This window comes from Desmodus rotundus, chromosome 1, assembly GCF_022682495.2.
Source record: "Desmodus rotundus isolate HL8 chromosome 1, HLdesRot8A.1, whole genome shotgun sequence".
Lineage (NCBI taxonomy): Eukaryota > Metazoa > Chordata > Mammalia > Chiroptera > Phyllostomidae > Desmodus > Desmodus rotundus.
In genome coordinates, this window is record NC_071387.1 from 169,590,892 (window position 1) to 169,606,062 (window position 15,171).

A 15,171-nucleotide genomic window follows, 5' to 3' on the forward strand; every position below is an offset into this window, starting at 1 on the left:
ATCATCGGTTGAAACAAACACAGTGGTTGTAAAAGCTCATGGCCTGACACAAATTCCTCATCTTGGGGCCTCACTACCATCCTCTGTCAAACAGGGAATAATCCCTACCTCTCAGCTGGGAGAACTACGTAAAACATGAGTTAAGAAAATGTATTATTCACCGCCAGGTGGTTGTCCTGAAGGTGAGAAATTTCAGTGTTTAGGCAATTAGGTATACTCTATACATTTTCAAATATTGGTGGTATGGATAAATCACTTAAAAAATGTAAACTTGATTTTTAAAAATTAATAAAGTACTAGATAGGGAGATCTGACTTAATAACTCCATTTTTAAAATAACTTTTTAAAAATTGATTTGAGAGAGGAAGGGAGGGAGAGAGAAACATCAACTTGTTGCTCCACTGATTCGTGCGCTCACTGGTTGCCTCTTGTATGTGCCCTGACCAGGAATCAAACCCGCAACCATGGTGTATCAGGACGACGTTCTAAACGACAAGCTACCCAGCTGAGGCCAATAACTGTCCATTTTTAAGGGCATTTCCTTGGTGAGAATTTCAACAAAAGCTAACGTACTAGTGCAAACTCAGGCAGTATGCACAGAGATAGTGCTTGGATCTAGGAATGACATGGTTATTAAAAAGAATCAAACCTCTGCAAAACCTTAAAATTTGTGCATCGTGTTCCAACTAAGTGCCTCTCCAGGACGGTGACTAAAATTATTAAAGATCTTTTTAAAAAACATTTATTTATTTATTTTGAGATAGAGAGGAAGGGAGGGAAAAAGAGAGGGAGAGAAACATCAGTGTAAGAGATACATCGATCCTAGGCACATGTCCTGACTGGGAATCGAACCAGTGACCTTTCTGTTCGAGGGCTGGCACTCAATCCACTGAGCCACACCAGTCAGGGCTAAAATTAGTAAAGGTCTTAAAAAATCATGTCTTAACACAGATGACTGGAAAAACAGGAAATGTTTGGCCTGGAGAACTCGACATTAAAAGGACCACTGAGGCTACCTTCAAATATGTAAAGAGCTATCTTTGTAATCCTAGAAATGGTTCTTTGAAAAAACTAAAAAATACCACAGGGTCAGATTTCCTCTCAAAGTTAGGAAGAATCTCCCCTACCCTCCAAAAATAACAACTAAGAATTTCATCTCATGGCAATTATGCAAAACTTAAGTTGTTTGACATTTTGGGGAGACTGGAACAGAGGACTTAAAACATCTCTTTCAAGGCAGCCTGTGATGGTGCTTTAAGGCCACAACCGAAGGAGAGCCAAGACACAAGAGACTGCTGTCCCCTGCCCAGCACAGCAAGTCATGGCAGTGAAGGGACCTAAGTAAGTAAGAGTCAGCTAAGTAAGAGTCAGGGGCACACAGCAGCAAATACCTGTCGGTATGTTAAGCTGAAAGCAAGCTGATGTTAACATATAACGAAAATTCTCCCCTTGAAAATGTTTAGTGATCAAAATCTGTCTTAATTAAAAAACAAACAACAAGCTAAGTTGAAATTTAAAAGTCTGAAAATCCTATGCCCCAAAATTATTCTTTAAAGCCAACTGTCAAAAAGTAAAAACTAAACTTTATTACATTTAAGGGCAGACTATTCCTTTTCAATCACAGATAACAAGTTAATTTGCTTTTAAAAAGTTTTTTAAGTGTGCCTGATATTAAATGATTCTATTTAGGTTATAGGCACATCATTTAGTAAACTGCTTAAAATTTTGAAATTAGGCAGATTTTGAAATAGATGAGCTCTGTGTCAGAAACTGGATTTTTAATAAGCTCTCCAGATGAATTTTAAGCACACCATATATTTTGAGAATCATTGCCTAGAATAAAAGCGGCAATCCAAGGAAGGCCTTGAGTTTGTGAGTCTCCTGTCTAGCACACTTAGATCTTTACATGGCAGGTGCCTGTGGTTCAGGTCTCAGCTCAAACGTCACCTCCTCAGAGATTCCCTCCCAGTCACACACTCCATCCACGACATCTGTTTTACTCTAAAAGCAAGTTTCCCCCCTAACTAAAATTATTAGTTTTCCTTTTCTTTTTTTTCTACTGCCACCATCTCCATCCCAACTGGAACACCAGCTTCGCAAGCCCTTAGATGTCTGTTTTGGGCATCACTGCCTCGCCTGATCCCTGGTAAAAAGTATCATCTACCAATATCTGATTTATAAAAACCAACACTCCATATTACAGGTGGGGTTTCAGTCCGGCAGTGACCGTCCTGAAGTTCTTCACTCATAAAGCCCAGTAAATGCAATCCTTTAAGTTCAACAAACATAGTTAAGAGTATATAGTCTGAGGGGAAAAGAGAGATAAGGGTGAAATACACGGCCACGTGGGCATCACCTGGGAGCCTGTTAGAAATTCGGAATTCCAGGCCCCACCTCTGACCTATTAATCAGAATCTGTATTTTAATAAGATCCCCAGCTGATTCATACCACATTCAAGACTAAGAAGGTAACTAGGTTTAAAGGAGTTTATTCACTTTTAAAAGAGTTCTAATAAGGTCTACCTTTTAAAGTGGTTGATTAAATTATATAACGGACACTTTTAGAACAGAGCCCCCAACACAGGAGGTACTGCCCATCATTCCGCTAAATCGCCTACAAGTTGTCTAAATCTCACTATTCTCTTCTCCATCACCTAACAAAGGAGGCACCTAATAATTAAATACATGCAAAACTACAAAAAACTGAAACTGTCGCTTTGTCTGAGGAGATATCTATTACTGTGGATCCACCATTTAAAATGTCTATTTTTTAATCAGAGAAAATAAAGATCCGTTGGTACAATGCAAAAGAAACACTGTTATAGTTGAGAATGAGTAGTTTGAGAAATCTACCTCGTCTAGAAAGAACTAGTTTCAATCACAGCAAGAACTGCCAGCAGTGCCTTAATGGTAAGGGTTTCTCCTTTCCCTTTTCCGGGGATCCCAATAATACACCTGTTGTGCGAGAGGGCAACTCACTAACCTGTAAGGCTGCCTCCTCCCCGCCCCGGGTCCTCTCCCAAGTGGGCAGTTTGCCCCGCCGGCCCCAGGGCAGGCCTGCGGATGGATGCCGCGGCTTCTCCTCCCGCTCAGTCGCTTCACCTAGGACACAAGGGGTTCGGAGTTGTTCTTCCAGCCCCAAGGTGCAGAGGCCATTTTGGCCCCTCAACTCCCTTCTCCCCGCACACTTCCTCCGACAAAGGCAACATGTCTGCTGAACCTCAAGGTCTCAAAACCCGGCTGCCCGGCCGGGGCAGGTTCGGGGTTCGCGCGCCCAGGAGCGCCCCAGGCACGGCGCGCTGCCAGAGCGAGGACCGCCCCGAGGCCTCCGGTCACGGCTGAGAATCCGAGCGCGAGCAAATTCCCTCGAAGTACAGCCTCCCTCGAAATTAAATCCCCGGCCCCCCGGCGTAAACCCACGAGGGCTCACCCGACTCCCGCCAAGGGGACTCAGAATTCAAAGTAGTCCGTCGGCGCACACTGTCGCTCCAGGAATGCAGTATTTCATGGATTCAACGCGGCCACCCCCTCTCCCAGAGATACCCAAAGGGGTGCGGCGGGGGCGGAAAAGATGAGGTCTCCGGGGACCGAAGCCCCCCGGCCGGCGAGCGCCCCTCTCGCTCCGGCTCCGGGGCTCAGGACCCCGAGGAGCTGGGCGCCGCGCTCCTCTGCCTGAGGATCCCGCAGAACTGCAGCTCGCCCGCTAAAAGCGACGGTGCCCGCGCCGCCTGGGCACACTCGTAGTAAAGCATTTCCGCCGAAGGAGCTGGTCGGCGCCTCCAGGTGGCCCTGGTGGCCCTGGGGCGCAGCTTCAAGTTAGCCCAGCGCGGCTGGCTCCGCGGACCCGCACCTCTCCGGTTCCCGCGAGTCCCGGCCCAGGGGCGAAACCGCCACCGAAACTAGCCCTGAGCGCCCTCCCCCCGCGCCGCCCCTACCGGACACGGTCGCCGCGGTCCCCCCGCCGCGTCCAACTCTCACCTACTGACGGCAGTCCGCCCAGCACCCCCAAGACGGTCGGAGCAGAGGAGCGCGCTCACCTGGCGGTCGCACCCAACGCCGAGCGGCCCGCCAGCACGCCGCCGGGGACGGGGTTCGGGACCAGCCCCCTCCCCCCTCCACCCCCTCCCCGACCCCCCGGTCCCGGGCATGCGCACCAACGCCCGGCAGGGCTGCGGGAGGTCCCCGGCCCCGCCCGGGCGGTCCCCACCTGCAGCCCTCCGCACCGGCTCCTCCGCACTCCGGCCGGCTCTCCCGGGAGTCCCTCAGTGGCCGCCTAAGGAAGGAGAAAGGGGGAGGTGGACACTGGCGGGGGGGTGTGGTGTGCCCGCCTCCTCCCTCGGCTACCCATTCACCTGAAACTCGGGTGGGAGGGGGAAGGAAGAGGTGGAGGAGGAGGCGGGAAGAACCGGCCCGGCCCCGCACCGTCTTGCGGAGCGCGGAGTTAAAGGAAAAGCTCCACGTTCCAGTGGGGGAGACTGGGGACCCAGTGCGGAGGACGGCCTAGGGCTCCGGGGGCCGCGGACCACCCTGGCGCGCTCAGAGCTTCGCGGGCTTCTGGTGGACCAGTGGAGGGAGCCACACAGAAGCCTGTTTTCCTCCTGAGGAAGGAGGGGGCGGGGTGCTCGGCACGTTGGCAGGAAAAGCACGTCTTCTTACAGCATTTTCGTGCTCCAAAATTTGGTTAAAAATTTGTTGGAAAGAAGTATCCAAGTGTGGGAGGTTTTCAAAAGTCATGCGTAAGTTTACGAACTGTTTCTGAATCTCTGATTTACAAAGAAGACCATTACTCAGAGTGGTTAAATGAAGGTGAAGTACCGTAGATACTTGTGTCGGTAAATTTGCCATCAAAATTAAGTACATACCACGGTATACATTACTGTAACTTAAGGGTCCTCTGCCCACGTCCCCCCATTTCGCTGTGGCATGACGGAGAATCTCGGGGAAGGAATTGAACACTTTTAATACTATCTTTGACTTTTGAAAAAGCCGAGTTTTATGTGCTGTCTTCTCTTTCTTGATCTGGAGGCTATTTCCAAAGGAGTGTTCACGAGGAAAATTCACAATCGACCCTTAAGGATGTATATACTTTTATATACGTATGTTCTATTTCAATATTTCAATGTGTTTTTTTTTAACTAACACTCCAGAATGTGGCAATTTTGGTTCTTGCTATTTAACTACTGCATTGAAGACTAGAGTGTAGATTTCCTAAATCTGCTTCACTTTGTGTTCCAACCTGGAATGTCAGCATTGCTAACAAACTTCTACCCAGTCCCACCCACTTCTCTGCCTTTACTTAAGTGGTTAGAGATGTAACACTCCCATACAATAGATCTTAATCCATAATTCAATACTGAAGGAAGTAAAAGCAGTATACAAATGTAAAATATTTAAAATGATGACAGTCTTAATGGATAGTTAATCTGATTGGCATTGTTTTTGTGGAAGTCACTGCTACAATTACTTTAATATGACTGTAGTCTTTGAATGATGCAGTTTAAATTGGTGGTGTTAACACCAGGGAAGTTAGGTTAATCCTCTTAATGTTCCCTGTCAGATTACTGAGATCTCCAAACATTCCACTCGGTTTATAATTAAACAAGGGAACATTTCCCAATACTCTCAGATTTATAAACACTTGTTTATTCTTTTTTAGTGTGCATTGACATGTTCCAAAGAGAACTTAGAGTTTTTTCCCTACTTTTAAAAATTGAAATGTTTCTTATACCATAAAATTCACGCTTAATTTTAACGTGTACATACAACTTCGTGGTTTTTAGTACATTCGCAATGATATACCACTACTGCCTAAACCCGGAATGTTTTCATCACCCTAAAAAGAAGCCCTGTATCCATGAGCAGTTACCCCCATTTCCCCTGACCTCCAGACCCCGGCAACCACTCACCTGCTTTCTTTCTGCACTGCTCTGCCCATTCTGGACGTTTTATGTGAATATATAATACAATACATGTGTCTGGCTTCTTGCACTGAACATAATCTTTTCAGGATTCATTCATGTTGTACTTAACCCATTTCTGTCTATGGCCGAATAAGATTGCATTGAATGGATACACTGCATTTTGCTTAAACCTTCATCGGTTGATGGACATTTGGGTTATTTCCCCTTTCAGCTCTTATGAATAAAATGCAGGTACAAGTTTTTGTGTGGACGTATGTTTTTAATTCTCTTGGGTAAATTAGGTTTTTAAATTCAACTTTTTATCATTTTAAGAGACTAACTAATGCATATCATGTTATTTTTCTTTCCTTTTATTGGTTTTTAGAGAGAGAGGAAGGGAGAAAGAAAGAGAGAATTGTTCTACCCATTTACACATTGATTGGTTGATTCTTGTATGTGCCCTGACAGGGATCCAACCCTTAACCTTGGTGGGTTGGGACGACACGCTAACCAACTGAGCTACTCAGCCAGGACCGTTATTTTTCTTATCCCCACACCAAACCTAAACCCAAAGGTGTGTTGTGTTAGAATGGAAGGTTAGTTGCCACGTTTCATTTGCTCTCCTTATTCATTCATTCAACAATTTTTTGAGTGACTACCCTGTGCACAATAGTTACTGAAACCCAGAAAAATCTTGTCTTAGCAAAGTTTACTTTCCTATTAAATCCATACATATGGAATATTATAATTTATTAAGTTGAACTATATGGAATTAGAAATAGTTGATCATTTTTAACTGCAAAATGGCAATTTCATGTGATTAACTTAATACTAAGCTAAATTTCTGTTGGAACATTGTATGCCATTCTTATTCCATTCAGATTAATTTTCTAAATGATGTTCACAAAATTGAAAAATGAAAAGCTGTGTTCTTTTAGCTATTGCCTAATAGTGTGCATATCAGGTAGTAGTTGAAAATGTTCAGAAAGAAAATGCAGCCTCAAAACCTAAATATATCATTCTTCAATAGCAAAACAAAATTTGCTGGATGCTAAATGATGCCATGCTTGATGTATTCATGTTACATGATCATAAATTTTAGCAAAGTTTTAATTATTTTTAATTAAACATTCCTTCTTGGCAACTCACAATAGAATTATGGACTAGGATCCACTATTGAACATTTGATGACAATCCTCACAACTCAAAGGAAATATTCTCAGAGATACTATGATTAGAAATTTGTTGATTTTCCCTGTCGTCAAATGCATGGTAAAATTTTTTAAAAACATTTTTTTTCTTCAGTTTAATATGTAAAGGAGAAACCTAAGAGCTCAGAATATGGTGTCAGAAATTTGGTTTCAAATATCATGTTGCCATTTATTAGCTGGATAGAATTAATCCGTAACAGAAGTTAAAAGTACTTAAGCCTCATTTTTCTGTACTGTCAATTTGGAATGATAATAAATAGGACTTATTCATAACATTGTTGAGAGGCAGACGGACTGCTCACCCAGATAAACCACATGCTGGGCCACAAAACAAGTCCCGAGAAACATACCAAATCATGGCTGTAGCCTACCTGCCTCACAGTTTCTGTCACAGTGCTCTTGCACACACACTTGGTGAATGAGCAAATGAATATGCGGTAGCCCTGATTTTTGAATCCAACACGCCTGTGCAATCTTGTCCATCTCTCTGATAGCCTCCTGCCATTGTGAAAACAGCATCTTCCTTAACAGCATTTCGAGGCTTACATCTCTAGTACTAGGTCTCAGAGGAGAAAAGAGAGGGGATTAAAATATTTCCGCTCTGCCTCACGGGCTTAATGAATGGATCCAAAGATCGCTATTTGTTCAAGGTGTGGAGGAGTTGCTGAGGGCCTGGCAGGAAGGGCCCGTAGTTTCCCCACCCAGACACAAGGTGGGACAGATTATGGAGGAGTTTAAGGGGAAGTTACCAGGAAAGCAATTTCTGAGGAGATGATGACATGTGGTGAGTAAAGCTCTATCTCCTCAATTCCTAACTATTAGGCAAGATCCTCAAGGAGGAGCCGAGGTTAAACAGAGGCCCTGAACTGGACCGTCTTCAACAAGCAGAACAGTCATTGTAATCACCATCATTTACTCAGGGTAACCACGTGCCAGGCGCTGTACTAAGTGCTTCATAGACTTTTTTTTTTTTTTTTGTCTTTACAACAATCTTTATGATGTAATAGTTTCCCCATTTCTGGAAAACTAAATCTCAGAAAGGTTTGCTCATTTACTCAAGACGATCCACCAAGTTGTAGAGTCCAGATTCAAATGTACATTATCTAATTCCAGGATTAATGTTCTTAACCGTTTTACTGCTTTTTGTCTCTAAAAAAAAAACACCCCAAACTCCTTTAAACTACCCATAAAAAGAATTCAGAGTGCAGCCATGGAAAAAATAACCCTAAGAAAAAAGCTGAGATGCAGTGGAGTGTTATGGATGAGAATGAACCAATGCAAGCACGCTTCCCAACAACATGGTGAATCATTAAAACATAATATTGAACAAAACAAACAAGAAACGCCAAAATGCAGTATAATTCCCTTTATATAAAGTTCGAAAACAGGCAAAACTAAATTATTTCATTTGGGGGGTAAGTAAGCAGTAAAAACTACAAAGGAAAGCAAAGAAATTATCATCATAAAAGTTAAGATAGCAGTTACCTCCAGGAGGAACGAGGGTAAGGATGGGATGGGAGATGCTCTGGGAGTGCTGGCAATGGTCTGCTTCCTAACCTGGGTGCAGGCTACATGGCTGGTAGCTTTCCAACAACTTATTAAACTGTACACATTTTATGCACCTTTGTATAAATTTGTATGAATTTTCTATTTTATAATAAAAAACTTACATAAAGTAATAGAATTTAGAGACATTCTTAAGAGATGATTAGAGACCTGCGTCTAGGGGTTTTGTTTTGTGAACAATAGTCCTCAAATGCCAGCAGAAAATAACTCTGGAGTCAGAGGAAGTCGAGGTCATCACTTGAAAAGGGAGAGGAGGGATTTTGATCTGGGACAAAATATTGCCAAAATTATAAGGATGGTGCAGAGAAAAGGGTAGGACTGATTTTTTAAATGGAATCAGTCATAGTCATTTCCACTGCGTACGGTGTAAAACTGGCCTTGAAGGCTTTTTCAGCCACCGGCTTCCTGAAGCTTTTAAGTTCAAAAAAGGAAAGAGGAAAAACTAAACATTAACCAAATAGTGCAAATACTATGTTCTCATATCTAATTTTAACTTCACGGGTCTCTTTATTTCCTGTGTCCCCAAACTTTAAAATGCATTAATAATAATCTGTTATCAACAAGGAATCCTAACCCTAGAAAAAATCACTTGAACTGGGCTAGTATGCAACTGATAGACTTTAAGTAGGTCACAAACCTATCTTGACATTCTGTTGGCTATGAGGTACAGTTCTTGTATTCATTACAGGGGCTTCCACATGGCAGCTTTGCTGATTTTATTCAGATTTTCTTTAGGAAAAAACTTCAGGAGCCTACAAAGAGAAACTCAGTGCAGCTCCCGAAATTGTTAACAGGAAATGGCGCCAGATGTTAGACCTCAGTCCTTGAGTTCTGGCTAAGAAAGAATTCAGAGTCAAGACTCAAATACAAGCAAAAGTTTATTTAGACAGTCTAAGAGCCCTGACTGGTGGCTCAGTGGGTTGGGTGTCGTCCCACAAAGCGAAAGGTTGCTGGTCCCATCGCCAGTCAGGGCACATGTCTGGGTTGCAGGTTTGGTCCTCAGTTGGGGAGCATACAAGAAGCAACCAATCACTAAAAGGTAATGTAAAAAGAAATACAATAAAGATTAAACTTTAAAAAATCAATAAATTTAAAGCTAAGTATTTGTGTCCTAAAAAAAAAAAAGAAGAAGCAACCAATCAATGTTTCTCTCTCTCTCTCTCTCTCTCTCTCTTTCTCCCCCCACTTCCTCTCTCTCTAAAAATAAATAAATTTTTTAAAAAGAAAGTCAAAGAGGTAGAAGAAGTGAGCCAACTGGGCTGTGTGGGCTCAGGAAACAAATTACAGAGGCAAAGGTAGGGCCCTTTCAACTTAGGAGAAAGAAAGCAAAGGAATGCATCTTGAAGGAAGAAATGGGGAGAAAAGGCACAGCATGCTCCCGAGAGAGAGTGAGAACTGTACAGGGTCCTTCACCTTAAGGCCTTTTACCTGGGGGTCTTACGGAGGATCTCAATAGAATATTCATTCATTTTCCAGGTGTGTCCTGTCCTTTCAGAGTCATCGTCTCTACTGATTGGTAGGTGCCAGGGCAGGGGGTCATTAGTGATTGCAGCTGGTCCTGATGTCAGCCATGGTGTCACCCCACCTGGCCTTGCTGCTCTTCTGGACCTGGAGCTGAAACACAACTGAGGCTTAGATGTTATCCCTAGGGCTTAATGCTAAGGGAGTGGTCGTGCAAGGGGGGTTGTGTGGGATGGGAGTCCCCTCGGGTTATTCTCTGGCCCCGCTGTTCCTCCTCTAAAAGACTCTAGCATGTGACTAGCAACATGCCAGGGGAAGAAAGGTCACCCTGGGAGCAAGTTCCCACCTTACAACTGTCCGGTAGTTAGTTTTTAGGCACGCGGGGCTTGCCACCTGGTGACCCTGCATCCCTGGCTTATGGTTCCTATTCTGCCCCAGTCTAACTGCCTGCAACATCAAAATGTTGACGCTAACCCACAGAGTGTGGTCAAAGTGGCACATGTGTGAATTGTACATGCAAAGGAATACTTGCTCAGTCGCAAAATGTTTACTCCATATCTGGTGTGTACGGAACCCCAACCTATCTAAGCCCTGGAGATACAGTGGAGTCCAGACAGACCGGGTCCCTCGTGGAGGTTTGCATCTGAGTTGGGAGAAGACAGGCAACAAAGATGATTGCACTGAGAATGAGCCGGATAATTTCAGATAGCAATGAGTGAGTGACCTGAAGAAGCCAAACAGGCTACAGGGACAGAGAGGGCCAGCTGAGGCGTGGGCAGGGGAGCTGCCTCAGGTGGAGAGATCACTGGTGGCTGCTCTGAAGAGATAACATTTGAGCTGAGACTAATGAGGAGAAAAAGCCGGCCATGCAAAGTTCTGGGCCAAGAGCACTTTAAGGCAAAATCTAGGATCGTTTTGGAGATTCAAAATACAGGAGGCTGGAAGAAGGGGTGAGGACGGGAGGTGACGTCTGAGGGAGGCAGGAGCCAGACCCCAGGTGCTGTGCCACCGGAGGGCGTGGCTTCTTCTGACTGCACTGGGAAGGCAGGGGGTGGTTAGGCCTTCATGACCATGAGTGTATGTGTTCACTTTTGTGGTATTCTGTGGGTCAACCTAAAAATTTTCCTGTGTTTTAAAATAATGTTTTTGTCACACTTGAGTATTTATTTTTAAAGTTTGTAGCTTCTGCAAGGAAAGGATTAAACCTGAGGAAGAGAGCCAAGGTGATCTGAAACCCAGTGGATAGGATCTCTGAGAAATGCAAATGACTCCTGTTCCTCTTCCTCCGAGACTCCTCATTAATTAGAGAGACTGCCTGAGGGCACCAGATGCGAGGGACTAGAAAGGGAGGTGGGAAGGGAAGTTCTCCCATAGCACCTGTTATTTTATGATTTTTTCCTATTTTGTCTAAAATTTCTCAATGAACAAGCATACATGATGTTTGATGATTAGGAAAAAGATATAGTTTCACTTTTTCCTAACTTACTATGTCAGAAAATTCAAACCTATAGAAAATCTGATAAAATAACACTCTGTGAACTATATCCTTCACCTAAATTCACCATTTGTTAACATGGTCCACATCTGCTTCTCTCTCACACACGGTGTGCTCAGTACATAGTATATTCTTTTTGCTCAAGCATTTATACACACATATTTATACTTTTTTGGTTCAACCACTTAAAAGTAATTTGCAGATATGATGGCACTTCACCCCTACATACTTCAGCAAGTATCCTGAGAACCAAGGCGTTCTCCTGCATAAGCACTGTCTTGTGCTGCTCCACCAGAATGCCGCAGACCGTGTGGTGTGTATACAAAAGAAGCTTCCTTCTCACAGTTTTGGAGGACAGAGGTCTGAGATCAGGTTCTGGTGAGAGCCCTCTTCTGGGCTGCGGAAAGCAGTTTTTCCTTCTATTGTGGAGAGGACGAGAGAGCTCTCTGGGCTCTCTTACTAGTGCACTAGTCCCATTCATGGGAGCCACCCCCACATGACCTGATCACCTCCTCAAAGGTGCCCACCTCCTAACATCATCGCATTGGGGGTAAGGATTTCAACATGTGAGTTGCAGGAGGGGGACACAAACATTCAGTCCATACCAACCACCACCACATTAACATACCCTTCCAAAATGATGAGCAATACATAATCTTAGTGAATACACGGCACGTATTCACACTGCACCGATTGTCCTAAAAATGCCTTTTATGGTTTGTTGTGTTTTCGAATCCAGGAACCCGTCACGGATCATTCTTTGCATTTCGCTGGCATGGCCCTTTAGTGTCCTTAATTCTTGAATGGCTCCATCATCATTTTTTAAAAGAATCTGGTCCAGTTGTCCTGTTGAATGTCCCACGGTCTGGATCTGCATGCCCCTTCTCCCGCAATTACGTTTAGAGGAAACACTGTTGGCAAGAATACTACATAAGTAATGTTGTGGACTTTGTCCTGTATCACGTCAGGAGGCTGACACTACAGATCAAGTTGTCCTGGGAGGAGGGATGCTAGGTTTGAACCAGATGGTACCCTCCAGATATCCCTTGTCCCTCTATAATTAATCACTATCCCATGGGGTGTACTTTGATTCTGTGTTACTATTTTATTCCCCAACAACCATTCATCTCATGAAAGCTCTTAGTGTCCATTGCTGATTCTTGCCTGACTCAAGTATTGCATCTGTTGGTACATGTTTTTTTTCAAATACTATTAAATATTAGTATCAACACTATCTAGTACTATCAAGAAAAAACCAAAAAGCCCTGGCTGGGTAACTCAGTTGGTTGGAGTGTTGTTTGATACACCAAGGTCTCGGGTTTGATTCCTGGCTGGGACACGTACAAGAAGCAACCAATGAGGACATAAGTAAGTGGAGCAGCAGATCTCTCTCTCCCTCTCCCTCTCTCCCCCCCCCCTCTCTCTCCTGTTCTCTCTCTCTCTGATCAATAAATTTAAAAAAAGAGGAAAAAAAACCAAAGCATTTTTAAGTGTGAGAAAAAGAAGATGGAAAACATTCTAATTCACTAAAATATCGACCTGACATGAAAACAATCTCCTTTAGATGACACAATTTCTTTCTGTTTTGCCTTTAAGAAGTCAATCAATCCATTCACCTACATAACATAGGTGTTGTTACTTACTAAGGTGACATGGGGCGAAAGCAAAGCATGCTTTTGCACAGCACACTTCCCTTACATAGTCTAGATGAGGTATACACTAAGAAATAAGAAAAGGACAGATACGTGCTGGATGAGTGGTAGAGATAAGAATACTCTCTTTTCTGACTGAGTGAAACTGCTCACCTGGCTGCCCACATGTTCCTCCTATTCTTGTCTCTGTGACTTGACTTTTCCTGACACTAATTCCTCTACTGGAAATGTTCTCCTACCTTTGTGTCTGCAGATTCATATACTAAACTACGCCAGTGCTTCAAGACTGAGCTACCACCTCCTTTCAAAAACAGTAACAACAAACCTCCTTCAATCTCTCTTCTCTAAGATGTGGCTTCTCCCAATTCTGCACACATTCCAAGATCAGTTTACCCAATTCTTTTGACTGTCCAGTGTTAAATCACTTCCTAACTTGGATTACATATGTGTGAGAGACCTTCTCCTAGACTGCACTCTCTGAGGGTGAGCTCCCCTGATTTACCTGGGCTCTCTGTGGGCCCCCTTTTCTGGCACTTCGCACTTCTGTTACTTTACGTAAGTGAACAACCATCACTGCTTCAGTAAACTATCCCTCAGGTATACTGGCATTGCATTGTGCTGGTCATAATCTTGATGAGAACTCTAGTCTTGCCCTCAGTGCTTCTTTTTTTCAAACATGTTCCATACAGGAGTAGGTTAACAAGGAAGTTTCCTTTACTCCCTTCCTCTAGACAGAGGGAAAAAAATAACAGGAAACCAACCCACAGCAAACAATGAAGATGAATATCAAATATTTGTTCCTTTCTGTACAAGAGGAGTTGTTCAAAATAGGTCATCATAGCAGCACTTGAAAGAATCAAAATTGTTTTGAGCTTTAAGAATTTCCAGTACAGCAATTTAGCTGTTTTTATGTAAAGGAAGTAAAATTAAAATACAGCCTTTTAACAGAATAGTCCAAGTATCCTTGGTCATCACCTGGAAGCTATGCTATTCACCAAACTTGTGACCCAGCAACCTGGTCCCCGCTGTGGCCAGATAACTTGCTTCTTTAACTGTTCCTCCCCGCACGCGGCGCATTGTAAGAACAGAAAGAGAAGGCACTGTTCACTGAGTAACTTCTGTGTCACTGCACTATCACAAGTTAAATATTGTCTCCACTTTATAGATAAGAACACTGAGTTTCATAGATAATAAAAACTCGCTTCACATTACACAGCAAGAAAGGATAAAACTGAGATTTTATAACACATATCTTTCTGCCCTGACCGGAATGGCTCAACTGGTTAGGTGTCTTCCTACAAGGTGAAAGGTTGCTGGTTCAATTCCAGATCTGGGCACGTGCCTAGGTTTTTTGGTCTGGTCAAGGTCGAGGTGAGGGTGGGGGGTGGAGCACATGTGAGAGGCAACCGGTTGGTTGACGTGTCTCTCCCTCCGCTTCTCCCTCCACTTCTCCCTCCCTTTCCCTCTCTCTAAAAGAAACCCCCAAACAAACAAGCAAAACCCCATGTCATTCTGTCCCCAAATCCACGGCACCCTACAACTATGTTTATACAGATGCCTGCCTCCTACACCAGAGTGAGATCCTTAGGTCTGCGCCACATACCCCAGTGCCTGGTGCATAAATACTGTGCGATTGAATACGTCCCAGTTCCCATTGCCCCTTTCATCTTATCTCACAGAATCTCACCTTTGCTTTACATTCACCCTCCCCAGGCAGCCAGGGGCTTCAGGAGAACCTGACCCCACCCCAGCTGCAGTACCTGTGAAGTAGGTGTAGTAGATAGATGTCAACCTGTTTTATAGGAGACTGGAGGCTCGTGGAGGTAACCCATGTTGCCCAAGATTACGAGTAACTGAGCTGAGATTCGAACAACAGTTTGGCTCCA

General features: G+C 43.9%; 2 protein-coding genes across 7 annotated transcripts in view; one reads left to right on the forward strand and one right to left on the reverse strand.

Annotated features, from left to right (window-relative positions):
- Positions 1–4,326, reverse strand: part of OCLN (occludin) — a 49,504-nt gene extending 45,178 nt beyond the window's left edge. The window contains exons 1-2 of one of the 6 annotated variants that reach the window (XM_053912947.2): positions 4,208–4,326; positions 2,984–3,102 (exon numbers count right to left, since the gene is read on the reverse strand). The gene's annotated coding sequence lies outside the window, so the exon portion shown is untranslated. Of the gene's footprint in view, positions 1–2,983; positions 3,103–3,430; positions 3,874–3,978; positions 4,087–4,207 lie in introns of those variants that run through there. The other 5 variants (XM_024578520.4, XM_053912941.2, XM_053912934.2 and 2 more) reach the window with 5 other exon arrangements.
- On the forward strand, positions 3,064–4,277 carry LOC139440706 (uncharacterized). The gene is made up of 4 exons (XM_071220681.1): positions 3,064–3,143; positions 3,227–3,410; positions 3,538–3,715; positions 3,784–4,277. The coding sequence occupies exons 1-4, from the start codon at positions 3,064–3,066 to the stop codon at positions 4,275–4,277; spliced, it is 936 nt and encodes a 311-aa protein (XP_071076782.1).
- Positions 4,327–15,171: the final 10,845 nt, after the last annotated feature.